Raw genomic sequence first — 25155 nt, forward strand, 5'->3', positions numbered from 1 at the left:
TCCTTAGCTTCCAGTTTAACTACCTTTTTTCTTTCTGTAAGCTTCTTTGAGAGAAAGGGGAAACTACTTCTTTCTTTTCTCTTTTCCACTCCTTTTTCTCATAACATACAATGAGGACAATTGAGGACAATAACAGAAAACTACTAAACGTGTTTCATCCAAACTGATGCCACTGAACACGACTGAGATGAATAGGTGTTGCGTGGGAGAACTAGAGGGGCAAGTCATTACACACCTCTGCTTATGGGCATGACATTTGCACACAGACTCCAGTCATAAATTAGCCACCCTTAATAGCTCTTGGACCTCCTGGCATATGCGGAGGTACTGCAGTTTGGGAGTTTACAAAGGATTTCTACCACATGATACGGTGACTGTATTTTCATTATAAACTATTGTCCAGGCAGTCTGATTTCGCAAGTCACACTCCTGCTGTCACAGTTTGGGAAGGTTCCAGTACAACTGATTTCATCTGAGCACAGCTCCGTTATACTAGAGAAGTGAAATTTCAGGTGCGATATTCAGCCTTCTTCCCTTTGAAACGCATGAGGAGAGGGTTATCAGCATCCGACTCTGCAAACTCTAAATTGTAGACTGGAGGCGGTGGTGGACTGGGACCTTGGCTCTCCATCAGAGGCACAAAGGTAAATGCAACCACCTCGGAAAGGATGACTTTCGTACCCACTCTCAAGTTTAAATACCTGGGCCAGCTGTGGCAAACAAGAAAATTCTTGAAAGACATTAGGAGAGGACAGGTTAGGTAGGTAGGATACTACTTGCCATTCATCTTATTTGCTACCATGATCTTAAAGATAAATTCAGTTAAACTAATTACTTTATTAAGAATTATTGGAAACTCACAGATTTTTCATATTAAGCTAATAACAAAATTAAGACATCAAATTGTATTTCCTATCAAGCTGTGCTATTTCCTATCTATGGAAACTGGTAGGAAAACTGCCTATTTCCTATCAAACTATTCATCTATCAAAAAGTAGATGCAGCAACACTACTAGTTATAGACAGGAACCCAAAAAGTCATCATCTGAATATAAAAAATACTAAAAAAATGAGTACAAGATATGAAGTCATCAAAGCAAAACACACAAAACATTTACAGGAAAAGATGAAGAACAGGAGTTGAAATATTATTGTTGCCCCCCTCACCAATGTTTCCATTTCACTGACTGACAATAGGTGGGCAATATACTCTGTAACAGGGCTACCTATATTAAAGACTGAAAATAATGTCAGTAATAAAGCTGACTGAAAAGATGCCTATGTTTACTTTGCTACAAATTTTAGGTGGGTGTATATATCACCTTTAAGAAAGTTAAGGTGGGCCTAGGCACATTTATTTAGTATGATAAACAGTAAAAGTATTTTTAATTTTTATTGTATAGTGTATGCTATCTAGCAAATCCAGTTAGTAACCTCCAGAGTAAGTATATAAAAGAATTCTTGAAATGACTTCATCTATTTAAGCAAACAGCTACAGCTCCTTCTACTTTGAAATATTTTCCCAATATGGTACAGTCCAAAGCAACAATCTCATCTGAATTAACACTTGTTATTTATTCTGTGATGGAATTGGGTCAGTGCCAAAGACTGTGTACCCAATACCTTGTCAGAATCAGTCTGTATGTCAATGCTCAGCAGACCCAAATGAATTCAAAACCATACACGAGAGATCACAAGTGAACAAAGCAAGTCCTTCCTGTCATATTACCCATATAGTATAATCAAAGGTAACAACAACAGTATCATAACAGAAAAAAGCACTCTATATTTGTTTTCATTACACAAACACCTTACTGACCTAAACTGCTAAATTTTCTATTCTAACCAGAGTACTGAAAAGCAGGATGAAAAGTAGCAGTCTTGGCATCTAAGCTGAGGGACCACTCTCCTGAATAGCAGGTGCATCACTTAATCTAAGAAAACATACTTAAGAACTCAGTTTCCATTCTTTTAATTGCAGTGTATGAGAGCATAAGAATCTACACAGCGCTTCAAAAGTAGAGTTGTAGGTTATTTCAATACTTGGTCTCATGGAAGATGTAGATAAGACACACAGGGATATACATACCACAGGAATAAAGAACATTTACAAAGAATACCATTAAACCACAAAGTTGCTATACTCATATTGCCATGGTTTATAATTTAAAATTTTATTTACGATGAATCTATTAATTTAGAGAAGATTAAAATTGTAAGTGGATCAAGATGATTAAAAAGCAAGGTGTCCCCTCATAGTCCTGTTAACAAACCGCTTCTAATGTTAAAAAAAAAATTAAACAAATAATTGAGAACCTTGAACTTATTAAACAGATTTTGATATGTGCAGGAGAGAAGGAGGTGAGAAGGATTCAGAAAAGTAGTCTAGAAACCTAGGACACTTACACTGGGGTATCAAGCTATTTGTACTTCCCACCTCCCAGGAACACGTTAAGACAAAAGGCAACACAGCTATTCAAGGGACAACTTCTGAGTCCAGCCACTTGGCCACCAGAAAGAAATAAATTCTACAGCCATAGTAAGCCTTTGCAAACATAACGGTCTACTGTCATCAAGCATCATCTGGACCTTTTTTTTTTGTTTTGGCAAAGCGGCATAAAGATTATCTGCTTATAAAAATACATAGACTGTAATAGCTGAATGCCAACTACTTTTCAGAAAGAAGTGGTGCAGCCCTCTGTTGCTGTTGTAGATATATTTTCATAGGTAAGAAGGGTATAAACAAATATCAGATACAGTTCAACAACTGCATTTTGGAAAGAAACAAATAAAGAGAGAATAGTCTAAAAAACAAGGGGAAAGAAGGAAAGGACTCAGTAAATATACTTCTTCCCTTAGTCGACTCCACAAAAGAATCTTAAATATAGCCCTGTTCTTCAGGTTTAGCCCCCTTTCCCCATTATCTCCTTTCTTTGCCTCCAGAAATCTTGTATTCCTTTATTTGCCTACTTCCTTGTTCACTTAAATTATTATTTTTCTCAATATCTACATCCTATTAAATTAAATATAAGAAAATAATGCACATACACCAAACCCATGGTGATTCAACATTTAAGTTACATCTCATCAAGCAGCCATTTGCTTAAAAATCTTTTGAATATGTTCTTGAGTTAGGGTCACATCTTGTATTATGCATTTGTACAATCATATAGCATAATGAATTACAGATCTCTCTTTAGAATATAATCTAATAATAGAAGAAACGCATTGATTTATTCAAGAACAACTTTTTTTTCCTACTTACAGTTCAACTAACTCCAGAAATGTTCTGTACATTTTAAATTGAACTTTATGAATGTTCTCACTCACTGGAAAGACCACACACTTGGGGAAGAATTAGTCTTTATCTTGACTTATAAAACTTACATTATATTAGCTCTCCATTTTTAAACAGACCTAGTTACTGCTTTATCATTTATTACAGATTCAGCTCATTAATGAATTTAACACATATTTTATTCATATGTATGGGCACATACACACATAATCTTCCTTAAATTGGAATAAATTGGAATTTTTGCCTACTCCAGTAAATAAAAAACATACAGGGAATTTTTTTTTCCAAATTTATTTCAAAGCAAGCATTGTGTTTTCTATTCCCCTTAATTCACAATACTTCAATGCAAAGTACATACTGGAAAACAGACTACAAAAAAGTAAATATCCCACATGAGCCAATACACAACCAGCTTTTCTGCCTTTAACGCTGAATGAAATAATTTGCACCACTATACTGCTTGGAAGTAGAATTCATTATTTTTAAGCTGTGATATTACTTCTAACGTACTAAAATATTGTCATGAAATACATTAACTTTTCACACTACAGAAACAAATAAAAACGAGCAGCCAACTTAGGTACATATATTTAAGTTAGCAAAGGGGAAAACTGATGACTGACAAAACTTCACCAAATTGATTAATTTCTTAAATTAGATTGAGATAAGTGATCTTTCAGGAGGAATTATACCAATGTATCACTTTCAGTTAACATTTTCAAAATTGTCAGCAATTTTAGTATTATTTAATTATTTTTCAGTTAACTAATTTATTACTGAACTATCTAATGCAATAGGAAATATCCAGAATAATTAATAGCAGAGTATTCTAACCAGGAAAATAAGCCATGTACTCTGAATTATGCACCTATTTTATAAATTTATTCAAATACAAGAGTCAGCTTATGCTGCCCCTAAACACTGCTTTCTAGCAGGTTTTGGTTACATACCATCCTACAGGGAAACACTGTACCAGTTCTTCAACATTACCTTTTCAGTTTTGTTACTTCCAAAGGTTTAGGCCACACACTTTGTTCTGACAAGTTTAGACATCTTGTGTTACCACTAGAATAGGAGCCTGCCCTGACAAGCAGGTGGCAAGAGATCTTCTTTGCAAAAATAACTACAGCTGAGCTAGCTTTGAACAAGTCAGCGTGAGTACTGACAGACTCCTAAGCACTCCTTTGCAGGCTACACATGGAAGCATTCATCTAATTTCTGTGCAGGCTTTTCAACCTAGGTGTTCCATAGTATCAGAAGAAAGACTTCACATGTCCCTGTTTAAAACTCTCTTGGTGTGTCCCCAGTCACTGTTGCAATTGTAATATGGCCACAAAATAACTGTTCATAGCTCTGTGACTTTCTGACCATGTATTAATATGGAAGGAGATATCTTTCTTTAATTTTGAATGTTATTAAATATGAATTCAAATGGCACAGACTTTGAGAAAGTAAACAACATTGCACCGTCAAGTAAAAGCACATTGGTTTCTTTTAGAAGTTGCAAGAACTGTCACAAAACTATCCTTAAAGACTCTAGAGGGATTTGAATTCATTATTTAATCCAATCAATTTTATGCCAGTTCCATCTGGAATCTCACCAGATTAATACAAATTATACATCTCTACAGTAAACTACTTTTAAAAAAATAATATTATTTTCAAAGAAACAAGGGTAAAATGTAAGACACAGCAATTACAGAAGAAAACAAATCAAACATTCCCACAACAAAAATGGAAATATTCTTAGCTTAATTTAGTTTTTATCTTGCTTGAAAGAAGCTTACCATACTGTTGTTTCCACCTGACTGTCGTGCAGCTGTCGATTGTCTAACTGGGCAAAGAGAGGAAAAAGAACTTGAATCCCTCCAATGGAATGAATTGCGCTGTGAATGGAGTGGGTTACGATAGCTTTCACATCCTAAATTAATAAAAGAAATAAATAAAAGGAAAAACCTCAGTTAATCTCAGTTTTAAAGGACAGTTACAAACATAACTTGGAAACACTTTAAACTGAATTGAATGCAAACTAAATCAGACTTGTTTTAACTTAGTTTCACCACTTATGTTTCAATTATAATCACTATACTTAAAGGCAAACATTAAACAGAAAAACTTCAGTATCATGGCAAACTGTGCCTTATGGTATGAAGTATATATTTCTTAATGAAGAAATAATTTTTTCTCCAGAAAGTGAGTAAAGAAAGAACAGTTCAAGTGATAGGTAAATTAAGAGCTGAAATAATACAAAATAATGATCTCTTTGTACACTAGCACACAAATCCTCTTATTATCCAAATGATGTTGAGCTAACAGTAACCACAGAACATCAATTTAGTAGTGCAAACCTGAAGCATAAGAGCATGGGGGGAGTGTACAAAAATTGAAGGATTTTCCTTTGGTGAGGATTCAAGGCATAGCTGAGCATCAGTAGCCTTCGCATTGTAAGTAAAAGCAATGCTACTTGCAAGTTTCCCATCATATAGCACTTGTTTATGGTGCTCAGCCAGATGAATGTCACTCTCAGATTTAAATTTGAATGTGCTCTGAAAAAAAAGAAAACACAAGTTTTACAAAGTAAATATTTTAGACAAAATCCTTGCCACAAAATGTGCAGAAAATACATTGGACTTGAGAAGGAATATAGAAACTGTTAAACTTTGTTTTAATTTTCCAGTAGTTTAATGCTACTGAACAATGAGAATTTTTTAATTTACTACACTCTACATCAACATGTCAATGTAATATTTGGTATTTTATGCAGCAGTATTATTTCCCTCTCTCCTTTCAGCATCAGTGTTAACAAGTTTCAGAAGTAACTATCTGGAAGAAATGTGTCACATTAATCAACTATAAATATGTTAAAGAATTGAGCATACAACACATTAAAAATAAAGAACAAATTATATGCCTTGTATTTTAGTTTATATAAACTCATTCAAATTAGAATATCGAATCCTATACCATTTTGATTAAAGGAATAGTTATTTTTAAACAGCATTAAAACCCATGCTTCATTAACAGTCAGGAGTATATATAAACAAGCTACTTACACTAAAAAAAATCCAAATAAAATTATAAGAAGTGCCATATTTCAAATTAAAGATGCTCAAACTCAAAGCTTTTATAAAGGAAGACTGAAAATTTCTGTTGTTCTTGAAACATGATATGAAACATCAGATATGATCAGATATGAAACATACCATGATTCATATCTGATCTAAACCTAGGTTTTCTGGCAACACTGACAAATCAATTAAGCACAAGAAGATAGATTTCTGCCTTTCTGCAAAGCATTGTCAGATTTACTTAGCACATAACTACTTCCGTATGTAACAATCATTTGACAGTGGCAAAAAGACAACTAGTAGTAACACACAGTGCTGTACTGATACAAGTAAAGCAAATTTGTTAGAAATTACCACCATTTAATAAATGCAATAGATATATAATACATGACTAAAATGTTTACTCAGTTTAAAATAATTTATTGCTGAGGTTAATTATGAATCATTTTGCTTGTTTTCACTGCATACAGCCATCACAATTCTCTTTATTCCTTTGGTCCTATCAAATCTTTCCTTCCCTTCCCCCACGCAGTAAGAAATCCTTTATCATGAAACCATTGAAAGTACTATCACTAGGGTTTTGGTTATCCAGGTTAGAAAAATTTAAATGGGCAACTTACAGGCTATCAGCTGCTCGTTCCAAACAAATTACAGGTTCCTACCAATTACATAAACCCATAAAACACATCCAGCTTTTGCAGAGCTCTCAAGTCTACTGGAAACCCTGACAAAATTCTTTCGCTTACAGCCAAATGATGGGAAAGCGCATCTGCTCAAGTGACTGACCCATGGCAATATAAGGTCTTGTGCAAGCATCCATTTGTACATGGGTCGTAAGATTGATGTAGACTGAATAGACTGGGCACCTGACTGCAGCTGCTAGAGGACCCTTGGAGCAGATCTGTCAGTCAGCCCTGTCCCTTGCTTGGTGATGTCAAGCAGAAGGGAGGCTGCAATGCCATGCTGAAAATGTACAAGATGCAGGGACCATAACAGAGAATGCAAGAAAGAAGGGCAAAAGTAAGTGAATGGGAAGTCAGTGGTTTAATCTACATTTGGCAAAGAAGGATAATGTTATCTTTAGCTGCATTAGGAAGAGTGTTGTCAGCGGATGAAGGGAGGTGATTCTTCCCCTTTACTCAGCACTGGTGAGGCCACACCGGGAGTTCTGGGCTCCCCAGGACAAGAGAACCATGGACTTACTGGAGAGAGTCCAATGAAGGGCCACTAAAGTCATGAAGTGACTGGAGCATCTCTCCTATGAGGAAAGGCTGAGAGAGCTCGGACTGTTCAGCCTGCAGAAAAGAAGCCTCAGGGGGAACCTCACCAATGTGTATAAATAGCTGAAGGGAAGGTGCAAAGAAGATGGAGCCAGGCTCTTCTCAGAGGTGCCCAGTGACAGTACCAGAGGCAATGGGCACAAACTGAAACACAGGAGGTTCCCTCTGAACATGAGGAAACACTTTTTCACTGTGAGGGTGCCCAGCGAGGCGGCAGAGTCTCTGTCTTCGGGGATACTCAAAAGCTGCCTGGACACGGTCCTGGGCAACTGGCTCTAGGTGGCCCTGCTTGAGCAGAAGGGTTTGACCAGATGACCTCCAGAGGTCCCTTCCAACAACCTCAACCATTCTGTGATTCTGTGATGTGCATTTGGGTTAGGAGTCCATTTTGTAGGGAAACTCCCAGTGATCCCCACTTACTGCTCTGTTAATACTGCAAAGCTGTTCAGAACCAAAGAGGCTTCCTTTTGGCTGAAACTCAAATGTTCTCCAACTGGTGGTAGTCATTCAGCCCAAAGGATCAGACTATAACCAATCTGAAGTAAAAACCCCAAAATACACACTCTGTGGGTATTCAGCCCTCAGCACCAAACATTTTAATCTAGAAATGTGTTCCTATTGTGCCACACTGCTTAATGAAGTAGAAAAACCCAAAGAATGAGTATTATGTTTAATGCTTGAGAGCTGGCTCTCTGTTGATATAGCTGGTTACATCTCACTTATCAGGAAATGACTGCTACAGATTACATATTTGTCCTGAGGAAGGTGATGAGGTATTTCTCCCCAGAGGGCATGTTTAACTATACAGATAAATCTCTATGCACTTTCTGCAAACAGAAATAATTTAGTGATTTCATTGATTTCCAAAGATATCTGCATTCTGCATGTACTATATTTCGATGTTTTACCACATGAAAACACTTCTTACCCGGAAAATTTTTCATGCCTCTAAGCTTTGTCAAATGCCAAAGCTCAGAATGTTTTACCTCTTGTCCTGGTTTCAGCTTGGATAGAGTTAATTCTCTTCCTAGTAGTTGGTATAATGCTGTGTTTTGGATTTAGTATGAGAATACTGTTGATAACACACTGGTGTTTTAGTTGTTGCTAAGTAGTGCTTACACTAAGTCAAGGACTTTTCAGCTTCCCATGCTCTGCCAGGTGCACAAGAAGCTGAGAAGGGCCACAGCCAGCACAACTGGTCCAAACTGGCCAAAGGGCTATTCCATACCATATGACGTCATGCTCAGTATATGAACTGGGGGGAGTTGGCTGGGGGGCAGCGATTGCTGCTCGGGGACTGGCTGGGCGTTGGTCGGCAGGTGGTGAGCGGTTGCATCAGTTGTTTTTCCTGGGGTTTGTTCCTCCCTCTCTTTTTCTCTTGTTGTTTTACTTTTCATTACTATTATTATTATTTTATTTCAATTATTTAACTGTTCTTATCTCAACCCACAAGTTTTCTTACTTTTGCCCTTCCAATTCTCTTCCCCATCCCACCGGGGGGCAGGAGGGTAAGCAAGTGGCTGCATGGTGCTTGGTTGCTGACTGGGCTTAAGCCACAACAGTCCTTTTTGGTGCCCAACACGGGGCTCGAAGGGTTTGAGATAATAATAGATTAACCAGAGTTTATTAAGGAATTTATATCTGTTAACAGTTGCGGGTCACAATATCGATTCATCTGTTCTCAATATTAGTTTATCCGATCTGCACCGTGATCTTTTTTTTGCTGTACATGTTAAAGATCGGTGTTCTTTTGCAGTTTGTGTTCTGCAGTGATTAGTGATGTTTCGCCTGGGAGATGTGTTATTAAAACACTGGCCTTGACCTTAATCTGGTGTTTGAGTTTTGTACTGTACTTTGGGTAACACTGAAGCCATTACTGTACTTTGGGTACCACCTCATGGAGACAATTTGCAATTATACCTCTTCCTCTGATAGGTTTTTCATGGAGGAAATACAGAACGGTACCTTTGCTACCTTCTTCTGTGCTGTTTCCTCCTTCATTGAAATAACTTTTCAGTATCTTGAACATCCTTGGGTAGTTAAGATACTTCTATTGGTATTTCCTGGGAATATTGTTTCGGTTTTGTCTAAGGTTAATAAGCAATTTAAGAATATCATCCAGAAATCTGCCCCAAGGCTGGAGAGTTATGAATGGCAGGGTGTGTGGGATAGCATGGGCAAATGCCTAGGAAGGTGGGCACCTCCAGTATTTTGGAATTTCACTCCTGAACAAGTGCAGAATCCTGAAAAAATTAGCAGAATATTTGGAAAAAGTATGCTGTCACCCTGGCAATTCTAGTGAGACACAAATCACTGCAATGTGCTGGGGCCTGCCCATGCCTACCAAGCCCTGTTTAAGACTATTCAGTACCCTTAAGGAGAAAAGGAGGTTTCTGGATCTGACGACAAAACAACAGGCACCGTGGCTACTCCAACCCCCCCAACAGGTACTGCAGCTGAACCAGAGAACCAACCCGTGTCGGTATCAGTCACCCCCATACACAAGAAGAAATCCTAGAAGTGAAAGTCAGCTCGTTTAGTAAGGGAAGATGAAAAAGCAGGGCCATCATGAGGAGAGGAAGAAGAAGAACTCGTAAATGAGAAGGAAACCACCCAGTCCCTATCTCTGAGTGAGCTGTGAGATAGGCGAAAAGATTTCTGCCATCGTCTAAGCAAGCACATTGTCACCTGACTGCTCCGATGCTGGGATAATGGGGCCAGTAGCCTGGAATTAGAGATTAAGGAAGCCAAACAGCTGGAATCCCTTTCTAGGGAAGGGGGCACTGACAAAGTGATTGGAAAAGGGGCACAAGCCCTCAGCCTCTGGAGGAGACTCCTGTCAGCTATGAAGGAAAGATATCCCTTCAAGGAAGATGTTATATGTCACCCCGGGAAATGGACCACCATGGAGAAAGGTATACAGTACCTGAGGGAATTAGCCATGCTGGAGGAGATTTACAGTGACCTGGACAATGAGCAGTTATCCAAAGATCCAGATGAAGTCCAGTGCACACGACCCATGTGGTGGAATTTTGTATGGAGCGCACCAGTGTCGTATGCCAACTCATTGGCAATACTGACCTGGAAAGATGAAAAGGCACCAACGGTGGATGAAGTGGCTCGCCAACTTCAGCAATACAAAGAAAGTCTCTCTTCCTCCCTTGTCTCAGCTGTGGAGAAACTGCCCCAGAAGGTCCAGCAACTCTAAGAGGATAGGTCCTACTCTTCACCTGCATGAACCAGTATCTCAGCTATTAGGAATAAGCATTCTTCTGCTCAAGAGAGGGGATATAGAGGGTACACACCACGGGCCACCCTGTGGTTTTACCTGTGTGATCACAGAGAGGACATGAGGAAGTGGGATGGAAAATCTACCTCGACCCTAGAGGCGCAGGTACGTGAGCGGCAAGGAGAAACAATCACACAAGGGGGTTCTTCCAGGAAAATTGCTGCTCCAGTTTCCAGTGGGCAGTTCCCCAGGCAGAGTAGAAGGGATGATCTTCCTCCTGATTTTAATGAAGGAATTCCTGAATCGTATTTACAAGAAGTGGGTAACAAATACTATGACCAGGACTAGAGGGGCCCTGCCTCCAGCCAGGTGGTGGAAAGGAACAGCTAGGTTTACTGGACTGTATGGATTTGATGGCCTGGCACATCAGACCCACAGGAGTGGAAGGCTCTAGTAGACACCGGTGCACAGTGCACCCTAATGCCATCAAGCTATATCGGGGCAGAACCCATCTGTATTTCTGGAGTGACAGGGGGATCCCAACAGCTAACTGTATTGGAGGCCGAAGTGAGCCTAACTGGGAATGAGTGGCAAAAGCACCCCATCGTGACTGGCCCAGAGGCTCCGTGCATCCTTGGCATAGACTCCCTCAGAAGAGGGTATTTCAAGGACCCAAAAGGGTACCGGTGGGCTTTTGGTATAGCTGCTTTGGAGGCAGACGAAATTAAACAGCTGTCCACCCTGCCCAGTCTTTCGGAGGACCCTTCTGTTGTGGGGTTGCTGAGGGTCAAAGAACAACAAGTGCTGATTGCTATCACAGCAGTACACTGGCAGCAATACCACACCAACAGAGACTCCCTGATTCGCATCTACAAGCTGATTCATCTACTGGAGACCCAAGGAGTGATCAGCAAGACACGCTCACCCTTTAACAGTCCCATATGGCCAGTGCAAAAGTCTAATGGAGAGTGGAGACTAACAGTAGACTGTCATGGCCTGAATGAAGTCACGTTGCCGCTGAGTGCTGCCATGCTGGGCATGCCAGAACTTCAATATGAATTGGAGTCAAAGGCAGCCAAATGGTATGCCACAATTAATATTGCTAATGTGTTTTTCTCAATCCCTTTGGCAGCGGAGTGCAGGCCACAGTTTGCTTTCACTTGGGGGGGTGTCCAGTACACCTGGAATCGACTGCGCCAGGGGTGGAAACACAGCCCTACCAGTTGCCATGGACTGATCCAGATGGCACTGGAACAGGGTGAGGCTCCAAAACACCTGCAATATATTGATGACATCATTGTGTGCGGCAATACAGCAGAAGTTGGTTTTGAGAAAGGGAAGAGAATAGTCCAAATCCTTCTGAAAGCTGGTTTTGCCATAAAACAAAGTAAGGTCAAGTGACCTGAACAAGAGATCCAGTTTTTAGCAATAGAATGGCAACATGGATGTCATCAGATCCCAATGGATGTGATTAACAAAATAACAGGCCTTGCTTAATAAATAAATTTTTATATTAAGGCATGCTGGTTACAACTAAATGCATTCAGAAGGACATGTTGAGGAAGACCAGCATGGAAGTATTATGAACTGTTTCTATGTTACAACGTTCTGTAATAAGCATGTAATGTGCAATAAATAATTTAACATAAATATTATATATATATAAATTATATAAATATTATATATAAATAATAAATAAAGATTATTTTAATTACTTCTCTAGTTAATCCTAAAATCTGTTGCTTCTACCTGCATCACAGAATAGGGGTGGGACAAGGTGCAACAGATTCACTTTTCTTTGTGGATCAAGATCTGCCTTTTCCTGAACTTTGTGGCTTTGGTGTTTTTGCAACATTACATACTAAATATATTCACAGTTGTGTGCCTACTGCACTGTCCTGATCTCTGGTATGCTGGTAGACTATGCAGATTTCTCTGTATTCCAGAGGTCTTAATGGCAGTCATTGTAGACTAGGGGCATTATGAATGATTGTGAGGGTAGATGAACGAGAGGCAAAATCATAGTCTCTTGTCAAGAACAGAGCAGGCAGAGCACTAAATAAGGGATGGTCACTTTCCCATAAGAATCAGAATCCTGTGATATAGTGGACTAAAGTAAGAATTGTAAATCAAAGGAACTACCGCAGACAGTCATAGGAAAGAAAAAACATCTGTATGAAGACATTCTACAAAAATTCTTAAGTATTTTGAATAACCCTCCTTTGGGAGAAAAGCTTTGGCACAACCGGAGTTCACAATGCATCTAGAATAGTTGCTCTTTTGGAAAAGTTGAACAGTTGATTCTGCCAGTTGGCTAACAATACCAACTATTAGAATGAACAGAACATGTAGTGAATTACTTAAGAAAAGTTTCTGAAAGGCCAGTTGGCATCAGCAAGTTAGGTAAGAGCAAGAATGTGATCTCTAATGTCCAGCAGTTTGAGCTACCTGTCAATTGAGGCTCCCTTGACTATGAAATACCATACTGAAGTGTTCTGAACTGATGAACCTTTGCACGTCTGAAAGAATCTGAAAGAATTTACAGAAATAAACTTAACTGAGACACGAAAGAGGCAAGCTTTGAGTGAAAGCCACTATCAGTGCCCTGAGATCTCTAAATTACAGGACGTGGTTCCTTTTTTTGGTTGTGCATAGAGCTTGGGTTGGAAGAAGGTGAGAAAAAAGGGTTCTGTTTTGACCTATTTTTTGGAAATAAGGAAGTTAAAGAAAGAAATTGTGTTATTTCTAGGGTCCTGCTCTAGGAACCTGCTCTTTTTAACTGCTATTAGTAAAATATACTTTCAGATTCTTAGACAAGGAAGGAAACTACTTTAGAGAGGAAGGAGGCATTAACTGTGCTGGGAACACAACCTAAACCTGAAAACATGATATACCAAGGAAGAATATCCCCAAAGTATTAAATTTCATCTAACTGACATTTTACAAAAATCAGTAAGAAGCTATAGGTGTGAAGAAATGTAGTTTAAGGGAAGCCTATGAATCAAGCAAGGTAATTTGACAACACTGTAATAAGGTTAGTGCAGTAACTACTGGAAACGTTTACCCTGAAAGCATGTATGCCTTATGAACCCCTACAACACTCACAAAACATTACATAATGATTTTAATTTATTGAAACAAATGAAAGCATTATTCCCATTTGATATCACTTCAGTATGCTGCTGCAAATCCAGGAACTTAATAAATTCATAAAGATTTACCACATTTATTATTAAGAAGTACAAGGGTACATGACTTTCTTTTGTATGACCAAAAAAACATTTGCAGAAATATTTGTTCAAACAAAATACAATATTAAGTTTGGAATAAATACTCCTTGTTTGCACAGGTGACACACTTCTCTTCACTGACTGAACATTTTTAGTTTCAAGGCAGGTTTTCACCATCAACCATATGCAATAGACTTCCTCTTCTTCAAGTAACCTTGACATATATTTGGCTATTCACATTACATACATACCATAAAAGATATTTTCAACTGTCACTGTCATTCAAGTGTTAGCTGTCATCAAATGATTTAAAGCAATCATTTTCAGCACACCAAATTAATATTATTAGAATCTAAATGTTGATTTTTACTTGCTATTTTTAAAAGTTTTTATTTTCAGAGTATATGATATATACTAAAAAACTGAAAGTCTACTTCAGATGGTACTGCAAATTTCACAAATCAGAAAAAGAAAATTTGGGAATAATTGACGGTAGAAATTCAATAGTGTTTAGCTGGGGTTAGATTCATTTTCAAGCCTTCTCCACTAGGCAGTTTCTGCAGACTTTTGCAAAGTATCTGTGTTGTTTATCTTGATGAAATAATATTATACTCAGCCATTCCAAGACATAAGTGATTGTTCATACTAGAGATCCAAGTTTATGCATGCATCATTAATTTGTCCAAACTGTCCCCTAAATGTCACTGGCAAAGCATGAGTAAAAAGCTCAACTTTTACTTCAGCAGAACTGCTTGAAACCGTGCCTTTGAACAGAATTGGTTTATTATGCCTTGTTGAATGTTAATCTGTCTTAACTCAGGTTTTAAACACAAACAGTAGAGAAGAAAGTTATTCCCCTGGTATTCAGTACACCAGATACAAAATTGGTCTAATCTGATTATGACCCAAAGTCATAAATTTTCACATACAAACATGTTTCAGCTATGCTTTAAAGAAACAACTTGCATCTTTCAAAGAGCTGGTGGAAATTAAGGCTAGTTAGGATACTTGAAGAAATATTCTTCTTTTGCTGAAAAAAAATCACATAGCTCTACATGATCCTAAGAAGAATATCTATATGCATATATACCTTCCAACTATATATATCAATTATTTTGTTTTTCCAGTTTTACATTTTTTAAGATGCATTATTACCTTATATCCAGGTCCTAACTGATGTATTGCAAAAATCTGTGCTGGGTTGAGCGCTTCAGTGAATACATATACTGCTCCAAGCTGGCCACAGAACACTCTGTTAGCATCAGCAGTCTCCGAAGAGCCAAGAAAACATTTATCATAGCTCTGTATCAGAAAGAGGCAATGTTAATGAAGTTTAGTCATACAAACTATACAATGAAATAATATTCATGTACAGCTACTGAAGCCAAAAAATAAAGGGAGACTGTAATTAAGAAAATAAATCAATCATTTATTACTTCGGTACCTGATTCCCTGTGGTGAACAACTTGATTTTGAATATTGTAGCATTAATTGTTTTACAGGTCAGTATTACCATGCTGTTATGACTGGCTGCTAGGATTTGGTTTTTATTAATTGTTCAACATACAACAGAGAAAATTAGAACAGTATATTCAAGTACCAAATAACCTTCCCTATTGCCTTCTAGGAAATATGAAATCCTTGAAGTTCCTTGTAATTATAATCAGAACTCCCACCGCTAACACACGAGAACACGTGCTAAAATGCACTCTTCTTTCACTGTTGTGCTACCAGAGCTAAACATCTCTAGCAGAAAAAAACAAATACAAATTTTTCCAGTTTGCAACTGGTGCACAGCCTTCCTCTATGACCACAGCCTATAAAGATTTGGTTTGACCTTAAACTCCTCTTCTTCTTCCACAGTCACAAGAGTTATTTTCTATTCCTCCTTCCAACAACTATCCCTCTGCACAAGACCTTCTGCAGTTCTCCATCTGTCCATCTCCTATTGTTTCAGATTTGAAGTGGGTTTTTGTGGCTTTTTTTTTTTCCAAATTTAAATTTATTTTGCAAGAATTAGGTTACCTTCTTCTGGTGCTTCCAAGAAAAAAGGCTTTCAGATGAAACAAAGTTTAGAACGTAACTGTCTAGAATAAAGATCTGGGGAAATGAAAAACAAGACACAGCACAAGAGGACAACAACAGGAAGCACAAGGATCTTTGCAAGGCTATTCTCTCAGCTTCCTTGAGTCACATGTACTTTATTAAATGGAAACAAGGATTAGGCCTCACTTTTTGAGCTGAGTCAGCCAACCAGTAGAACCTGCATTAGGAAGCCTGCTTTTTCACCTTGTTTGGCTGCTGAGTATTACCCTAAGAAAAACTTTTGTCAGTCTGGAGAATAGAATCAAATATGGTGACCTGCTACAGCAACTGATCTGGGTGGATAAGCTATTAACGAGGAAAAGGGGATTCTGTCTAAAGAGTTATGAGGAAGTCAAAGATCTGGAGCTCAGCTTTGCAGTGAGGTGAGCTAAGAAGTATCCAGGATTTTATCTCTGATTTATCCTCCTTTTGACCAAATCCCTCTTCTAATTATTTTCCCTTGGAATTTCTAATTTTTTTAATAATTTTTTTTGAGGAAACTAAAAAACTTCTGAAAAAAACTACATCAAAATTGATTCACAAAGTCATATCCAGGATGCACAGTGCAAAAGATGGGCTATGAGACCACTCTGACTACTGGTAAATCTAATGGTGAAACTTCCTAACAATTTTCAGTTAGTTCAGTTTGAGCAACCTAATTGAACCTTAGTTCAGTTAGTTCAGTTTGAGCAGTTAGTTCAGTTTGAGTGGAAGGTGTCCCTGCCCATGGCAGGGGGGCTGGAACTAGATATCTTGAAGGTCCCTTCCAACCCAAACCATTCTATGATTCTTTCAAGTCTTGCTTAGCCTTGAAGGCTTTACTGACACCTGCGCCATTACTGTCAGGAAGTGTTAAGTCCATTCATGTTGAGCAATTGCAATTTTTAATGGTTATTTGAGGAATTTCTCTGAGCTACTGATGCCACCCTTTTTCCTAGTTTATACTTACAAATTCTGAGTCATACTTTCCTGCCTATTAAAAAGGTGTTTTCCTGGATTCTTCTAGTTATCATTAATTGTACAACAGCCATCGTAGCTCTCAATGGATTCTGAGTTTTACATATAATTACATTCTAGGTCTGTTAACCTGTAGTAATTTCCAGGTCTGTCTTTTTTCATTCTTACCAGATTATGCTTTCCCATTTTCTGGTGCTTCTGGATTAGGTGTTTCCATTATTTTTAATTGGACTAGAGGGCTAACTCCTAATCTTCTGGTAATTTTTATTCACTTCTGTTCCAGATGTCAAACAATCCATAAACCTGATTTATTTATTTAAAAATCAGCACCCAATACTCATAGCTCATTTGGTCTTCCTTCAACTATCTCACATTTCCACAGTTTTAAACCTGACGGACACCAACTGATCCAAGTTTGTTTGCCTATTTCTACATCCCTGGTAGTATGTCATTAATGACCCCAAGATGAGGTGACTGACAGATCTGCTTCATTCAGTGCCTTGGTCCAAATCCTCCTATTTTATTTACATAAAAAATTAAACTCTTGGGACTTATGGACCTTGTTACTTAAGGACATAACTTTATCCTTAATATTCTTGATGCTTATAAGCCTTCTTTCAAATGCAGCTCAAGTGCTACTGATGTCATCAACCTGTTGGCTTTTCACCACTTATGTCAACTTTTTAAATCCTTCTACAGTTTCCTTATCCTTCAACAGAAATGCAAAATTCTGTGAAAGACATCATGACATCATCAAGTTTACCTTCATCTAGTTGTCTGAACAAAAATCTTCCACCAAACCTCAGTATCCCCGTATTCCACACCTTGAAGAGAAGTTTTATGCTTTCTCTCATGTTACTTCCCATAACTGGGGAAAATTCCTAATCTAACAGCTCTAATAGGCAAACTCTTCCAATTTAACTTCCATCTCAAAGTGTATTTGATCTCTTATAAATAATTAACTCCATAAGGCATACAGAGCTGATCATGACTACTGACCAGCTAGTGATTGCACACATTTGGTTATGTTATACCCTGTCATGCATTTCACTTAATCTTTTTGTCATAATCCCTAGCTATATTTATTCCTTGGAATATAAACTCAATGAGTTATTTACCACTAGCTACTGTATCTTGTGTAGCACCCTAACACAATGAATCTCAGCATTGCTATGTTTTTTATATTTCATTAAATACTAATAATGAAGTTGGAGCCGAAAATGGCTCTGTGGAAACTGTGTATCAGTAGCACTCACAATAGAAACAGCTATACAAAGAAGTTTACAGTGTCTTCTCCTTCATCCACACTCATATCTTCCCTCTAACATTCTGGCTGAACATTGTGCAACATTTTTAATACATGGAGGTCCCCTCAATAAAACGAAAAATCTTGAAGAAGGTTTGAGTGATTTAGAGTTTTGTACAGATGACATATTTTGCAAATCCTGAGATGAAACATGTCTATTAAGACAACATACATTTGTGAAGAATACGGATGTGAAGCCTTAATGACTACTTCATGTAATAGCCTATATCTTGCTGCCCATATTACAGAAACAGTTAAGAACCCAGTGACTTCATGGCGGTGTATAAATAAGAATGAATTAGAAGAAATACAAGGAAAAAAAAATAATTGAAAATGAAAAAAAAAAAAAGCATCTTTTTAAACTTTCACCCTTTTTGTCATCTGCATCTTTACTTCAATATCTTCCAGGTTACATATGAAAACTGTAGACTGAGGTATTCTTCAGGTTTTTTTTGAATACAAGAGGTAAATGTCAGATATTGAAAAAAAAGTCATAAAAATATAAAAGAATTGTAATGCAAGATCAATCTGGGAAAAAATAAAATAAAATAAATTCACAGTCTCTACTAAGACAAAACCTATACTTAAAAAAAATAAATTCAACTCAGTCCCTTAATCTTAAACTCAATAATGCAAATCCAATGAATGTTTTATTAATGTAAAAAAAATTTAATCATAATGCATTTTGTTCAGTGGTAGCTGTGACACAGTGAGCAACCGAAAAATCTCGTCTTCATTATATTTAGTGTTTTAAACACTACATCTCAATTATCTTACAATGTTCTTATATAAGAAAAGACTGAAAAAGAGTAAGATGCACTTCATCAACAATATGCAACTCCTGTCCCTTTCTCAGTTTTCACTATCTGTTTTCACAACCTGTACTGTTAAATCTATCAGTATAATCTACATAAATAATTATGCATAATATATGATGTAAAGAACGAAGAATGATTGGCTGACTTGCATAGTTTTTTCTTTCCCCCCAAAGCTATTATGGTAAGGTGTTTTCTTGTCATCTTGCAGGACACTAAAGTTATATCCAAGTGGAAGGGTATGAACGTAGAAGTTAACAAATAAGCTGGATAATTGCTCAAGTCTTTTCAAGGGAATACTTTTAACAACTCAATCTTTATATGAAACAGGAAAGTTCTAATACAGTTAAAACAAGAGCTTTGCTTCCTATACAGTTAAAACAAGAGCTTCTCTTCCTAGCTAATGTATAATAGTGCTAAGGAGCCTATGTACATGCTCCCCTACTTTCCTTTTTATGCCTTTTACACAGTTGCATTCATACGTCTTTCCTGAAGTTCTCCTACTTTCTATTCTATTTCGAACTTCTGATATAACAGATTTTTGTTATTAAAAAATAGAGAGCTAATGACAACTAATGTGTTTCATAACTTAGTCTATTCTCCAGCAGACAAAGTAAAATCTTAGCAGAAATTTAAAAGACTTATATCAAAACATCTAAAGCTTGGTAAACCAATCCCACCTTAAGAAAAGATTGTACTTCTGTTACATGAGAAAGCTGAAAGGCATACTGTGAAGAAAATATGAATAGAAGGAGCAGCTCTTCCTGCAAAGCATTCGTCATTAAGGATTACAGATCCCCACACCATATAACTAGTAACTCAGCCCAGATCCTCTGAGACCTCAGCTGGCTTTTCAATCATCACATTCTCACCCATCACAAAAATGTTTACATTAGCAAGGAGAAACCATGCTCTGCAAAAACTGAAAGGCTTGACTTTTCTTGCAAGTAGAAATGCTAGCAAGAAAACAAAGAATGATGATCAGAAGTTTTGGCAAGCAGAGCCCTCCTACTTTAATTAACATGTAATATTTAAATTCTCCCTTTCAAATCCAACTTTGCTTCTAGAATTTAGCAAAAGACAGGTAACTTTCTTAAGTACAAAAGAGCTTCCTTATCCTATATAGGCAGTCAGAAACAACTGAGAATTATATTATAAATAAGAAATAACAAAAGTATAGCAAGCTGATGAATCAAGCACCTCTGAAAGTCTAGCACAGCTTCAGCTGAAGGCAAAGCACAAGAGAATCATTTTGTCTGCCTTCCTCATCCAAAACTTTGGGCCAGAAAGAGTGCCTATTTTCTGCATCATTAGGCATAGACTCTCAAACCTTCCAAAGTAGAAGGTACAAATAGAGACCACAAAAAAAACTTTGGAACTTATACCGATTTCATTAAAAGAATTTACATATAAAAAATATGAAAATGGATGCATTTCCTGCAAGAATATACTGTTAATTTGAACTCAGTCCAATTAATAGATACAGGTGTATTAACAGGTATAGATGCAATCTTCTCCAGGTAAAAATGACTGATTTCTGACTGTAGGACAAGCAGATGCAAGATCACTGTGTCTTTGCTCTGAGCTGACTAATGCTATGAAACTGTACGTCTCTCAATATCTTTTAACTGGTTTGGATGGCCAATAAGGGAGGACATCTCTCTGTAGAAGTTTACTACCCAAGAAAATTGCTCAGTATTTCAAGGATGAAATTTTGTAGCAGTTAATTTGTACTTGCTAACAATGTTAATTAAATATTAATACCTTAACACTTAGCACAGCGTTTTTAATATTGGTCAACTGCCTACTTACTAATGTCAAGTCAAACAATAAAAGGCAAAATATACTTGTTATTGGGAGACAGACATAAGACTTCAGACTTTGCTTAATACTATAAACCTCTTGACACTTCTCCATGCTTCTGTTTTCTAGCTGTCACTTTTTGTCTATCTTGTTGGTTTAAAACTGTAAACTCTGCACAGAAGAAATAATCTCTTGCTATACTTATACAGTGCTTAAAACAATATGACTCTGATGGTAGTTCAGGCTACTCAGTTCTACTGCAATTAAAAAAACCTACTTAAAATTTAATGTTCAATAACACAAAAAGCATAGAAATCTTTTAACCATTAACAAATATCTCCTGTTGAATTCAACACAGAACTTAATGTGATACAAAAATGAGTACTTTTGTATACATTGGCAGTATGCATAGTCATTTGGCAGAATGAATCAGTTTTTCTTAAGGACTTTTCTCAAGCTAAATCTGTAAAATCTGTAACTCTACCACATTTTCCTATGGAAAAAGCTAAGTATTAATCCACTGTTATCAGTGTCCTCTATACGGTGTCACATATTAAAAATATTAGCTATAACAGTCTCTCCAAACAAAATCTCTCAAAATTTCATTCAAATAGCTATGGAAAATACAGTCAAAAGAAATCCCCAATATACTAAAAAAAAATAATATAAATAAATCAATAATATTACATTTGATTAAGTACATAACTATGGAAGATAGATTAAAGGAGAAAGTTAAAAAAGAAAATTTACAAAGATCTAGAGGAAACAAATATAGTACTTTTTTTTCTTTTTCAATTTATTTTAAAATGAAAAGCTATGATAAAGGAAAAAAATAAAATCTTACATCATTCGTGTTAACATGCCAGGCCATGTCACCATAGGATACCAGCTGACCATTTACGTAACATCGTATTTCACTGTTTCTCCATCGATTATAGATGTGTACAATGCTTATCATGTACCACTGGAAAGACATGAGAAATCAGTATATAGTGGTGGGTTTTGTGCTATAAAACATAAAGTTAATGAATGGTATTAAAAATAAGTGACCAGTCTCGTAAAGTTATACAAACAGATGAATCCTTGCAAACTTGTAAAATTAAAAGTCAAGTCAGTGTAATGTCAAGTCCAGTCAGCAGAACCATGCCTAAACATAATGATGTACCTACCTGCATCCCTTTATGGGACTAGAAGCAAAAATGCATACAATTAAAAAGTTGAATACACTTCCATTCCTGAAAGTGCAATTTAATTTAAATACTATACACTGTAACACAAAACACAACTGAGTTCTGATGGGAAATCCAGTTCTATGTGCACTTATCTTAACAAATTCATATCACATATCTCTGCCTTTTCATCATAGCTCTCTGGCAGAAATTATTAAATAAAAGGAAAAAATTCACAACAGCAAATTTTACAGCCCAGTTTAAGATGTCATCTTGATTGCTTCATATGATTTTCTTCCTCTATTCTTTACCATTCCACCAATTTTTGGACAACTGTCATATGATTAAAAATGCATTATATAATCAGAGAAAGCATCACAGTAAAATGCTTCCAAGTACAACTATGGTGATCTTTCAAATAGTCTGTTCAACAGGAATCATGTCCGTGATGAGTAAGTTCAAGAAGAAAACCCTTAGTTTCCTTTAAAGCTGAGCTTTTAAACTCATCTAAGATTAGGAATGGAAATTTAATCTTTAAGATCTGCAAATCAACTCATACTTAACTATAATGTGTGTCTGTATAATTTCAAAACATATACAAACCAGACAAAAATTGACATACTGGAGAAAGTCCAGAAAGGGCCACAAAAATGATTAAGTGATTGAAGCCTCTGACACATGAGGAGAGGCTGAGATATGGGACTCTTTAGCCTGGAGAAGAGAAGGCTCAGGGGGATCTTATCCATGTGTATAAATACTTGATGGGCAGGGGATAAAGAAGATGGAGCCAGAGGCTTCTCACTAGTATCCAGTCACAGGACAAGAGGCAATGGGCACAAACTGAAATACAGGAAACTCCATTTAAACATATGTAACAAGGGTGGTAGTAAGCAGTAAGGATAGTCAAACACTAGCACAGGTTGCTCAGAGAAACTGTGGAGTCTCCTTGTTTGGAGATATTCAAAACCTGACTGGACAACATCCAGAGCAACCTGATCTAGGTGTCCCTTCTTTGAACAGGGCGTGAGACTAGGCTGTCTCAACACGTCCCTTTCCAATCTTGTTGATTCTGTGAAAAAGTCAGCTCATCGGCCTTGAAAACACCATTTCATATTTTAATAATTTGGAATAGTAATTTACAATTTACTTGCCTTCCCTTTCTTGGTATCTGTTTCAGTTATTATCTTTTGATTTCTATGTTCAGCTAAGTCTCTTTTTTTTCAAAGCAGAGAACTTCTGCATCCCTCAGGGCATTATTTTAATAAGTCACTTGGTGACTCTCTCCCTGAGCTGGGGTAAGTAGATACAGAACCTGCTAATATAAAAATCTGCCTCTCTGTATCAGAGAAAATAAAAGCAAAAAGTTTTCATATGTTGATTTTGAAATCAGACAGAGCACAGAATTACAAAATAAAAAAGCATGCAGCAAAATATATTTTGACAATAATCGTTGCAGTAGTCCTCTAATTCAGCTGTATTCTGTTATATATCTATATCTATATATATTAAAATACACATATTTTTCCATATCTGTTTCCAGGTCTTTAAAAATATCTTGTCATTTTCCCCTCTTTAGAACCTACAGTTAACAGAAGGGGGAAAAAACCCCTACTAATCATACAACAGTACGTAAGAGTATCTCGCTTCTTGCATATACAAGTAAACAGATTTATTGGGCCACACTAGATTAAGGACGTAATGCTACAGTTTTGGCTTATGAAGTCACATGTGGCCAGTCTAATTTTTTTTTTTTCAAGCAACCATGAACAAAGTATTTTTTGTAGGCCACTGCCCACCCCGCCAAAAAAAATCACAAAACAAACCCACAGCTCAATAAGCAAGTATTGTTCCCCATTTTGTAGGCAGATTCTATTTCAGAAAGGAACACTCACCATAAATTCAACAAAATATTAATAACTCAAAGCCTAGAAGCTTAACTGGTGTCTATGCTAACCAGACACTAAGCATGACCAGAGCTCTGCTTTCATCAACACTTCTTTTCCAAAGCTTCCACGCCACCTAACATAAATCTCTTAGAAGAAAAATTCCCTTGTCATCTTTCCTTCAAAGGTTAATTTACCAATAGCCTCCACTAAGTGATGATGATTTTAAATACTTTCAGCCCAACAGCAGGTGTTCTTTGCAATAGCACTATTCAAAGGTTGAGCCTTTTATAACTATTTACTCATATTTCCAGTTCTGATACTTTTGTAGCAGAAATCAGCTGACAACCATAAGCCCCAAATTTTATCCATTTATCTTCTATCTGTGATTTTTCTTTTACAGTGCTTTAAGAACATTTCTGACAACATACCAGTTTGTAAGACTGTCCCTGTGTGTAGCTTAAGCTTAATAGATTATTCATTCATTTGGAAATAAATTGTTCATTACTTTTGTTGAAACACTGTCCACAGAATCTATAAGGAACTAAAATGAGCAATGCTATTTTGGGAGAGGTTTGGTCTCCATGTCAAACTTTAGGAAAATGATATAATATACTTTTTATTATCTTCTTTTTTCCCCATGTTAACCCTCATTCATGTACATGCAGCTTTTTTTAGTCCAAGTCTCCTTTCTTCCATGCAACTTTTTTGAATCTTTAGCATTGCTGCTATGTCAGAGCATTACCTATGCCCATTAATTTGATCCACAAGGCAAGCTCTACAAAAAACATTGAGCTTTTCTTTACTTGGATACACATGCATACACACACATGCATGCACACAGAGTCTATCCCAGCTCGTTATCGTAACTAAACCAGCAAAAAAATTGCTCTTTTGCCTCCTGCACTTGAATTAACTAAATTTACATCTTAAACTGTAATTTCTTTCTAGCCAGGGAAGTATTAAAGTATTAAAAAATGCTTTACTCTCTGTGTCATATTTGTCACTAGTATCAATCTAGATAAAATGAGC

At 36.9% G+C, this 25155-nt stretch overlaps 1 protein-coding gene across 4 annotated transcripts in view; it reads right to left on the reverse strand.

Annotated features, from left to right (window-relative positions):
* NBEA (neurobeachin) overlaps window positions 1-25155 on the reverse strand; it is a 522877-nt gene that overhangs the window by 376912 nt on the left and 120810 nt on the right. For all 4 annotated transcript variants that reach the window (XM_072854755.1, XM_072854781.1, XM_072854766.1 and 1 more), the window contains exons 7-10: window positions 21916-22035; window positions 15261-15407; window positions 5647-5844; window positions 5086-5219 (exon numbers count right to left, since the gene is read on the reverse strand). In XM_072854755.1, coding sequence (XP_072710856.1) covers window positions 5086-5219; window positions 5647-5844; window positions 15261-15407; window positions 21916-22035 — 599 coding nt within the window. The remainder of the gene's footprint in view (window positions 1-5085; window positions 5220-5646; window positions 5845-15260; window positions 15408-21915; window positions 22036-25155) is intronic.

This window comes from Ciconia boyciana, chromosome 1, assembly GCF_034638445.1.
Source record: "Ciconia boyciana chromosome 1, ASM3463844v1, whole genome shotgun sequence".
NCBI classification, from domain to species: Eukaryota; Metazoa; Chordata; class Aves; order Ciconiiformes; family Ciconiidae; genus Ciconia; species Ciconia boyciana.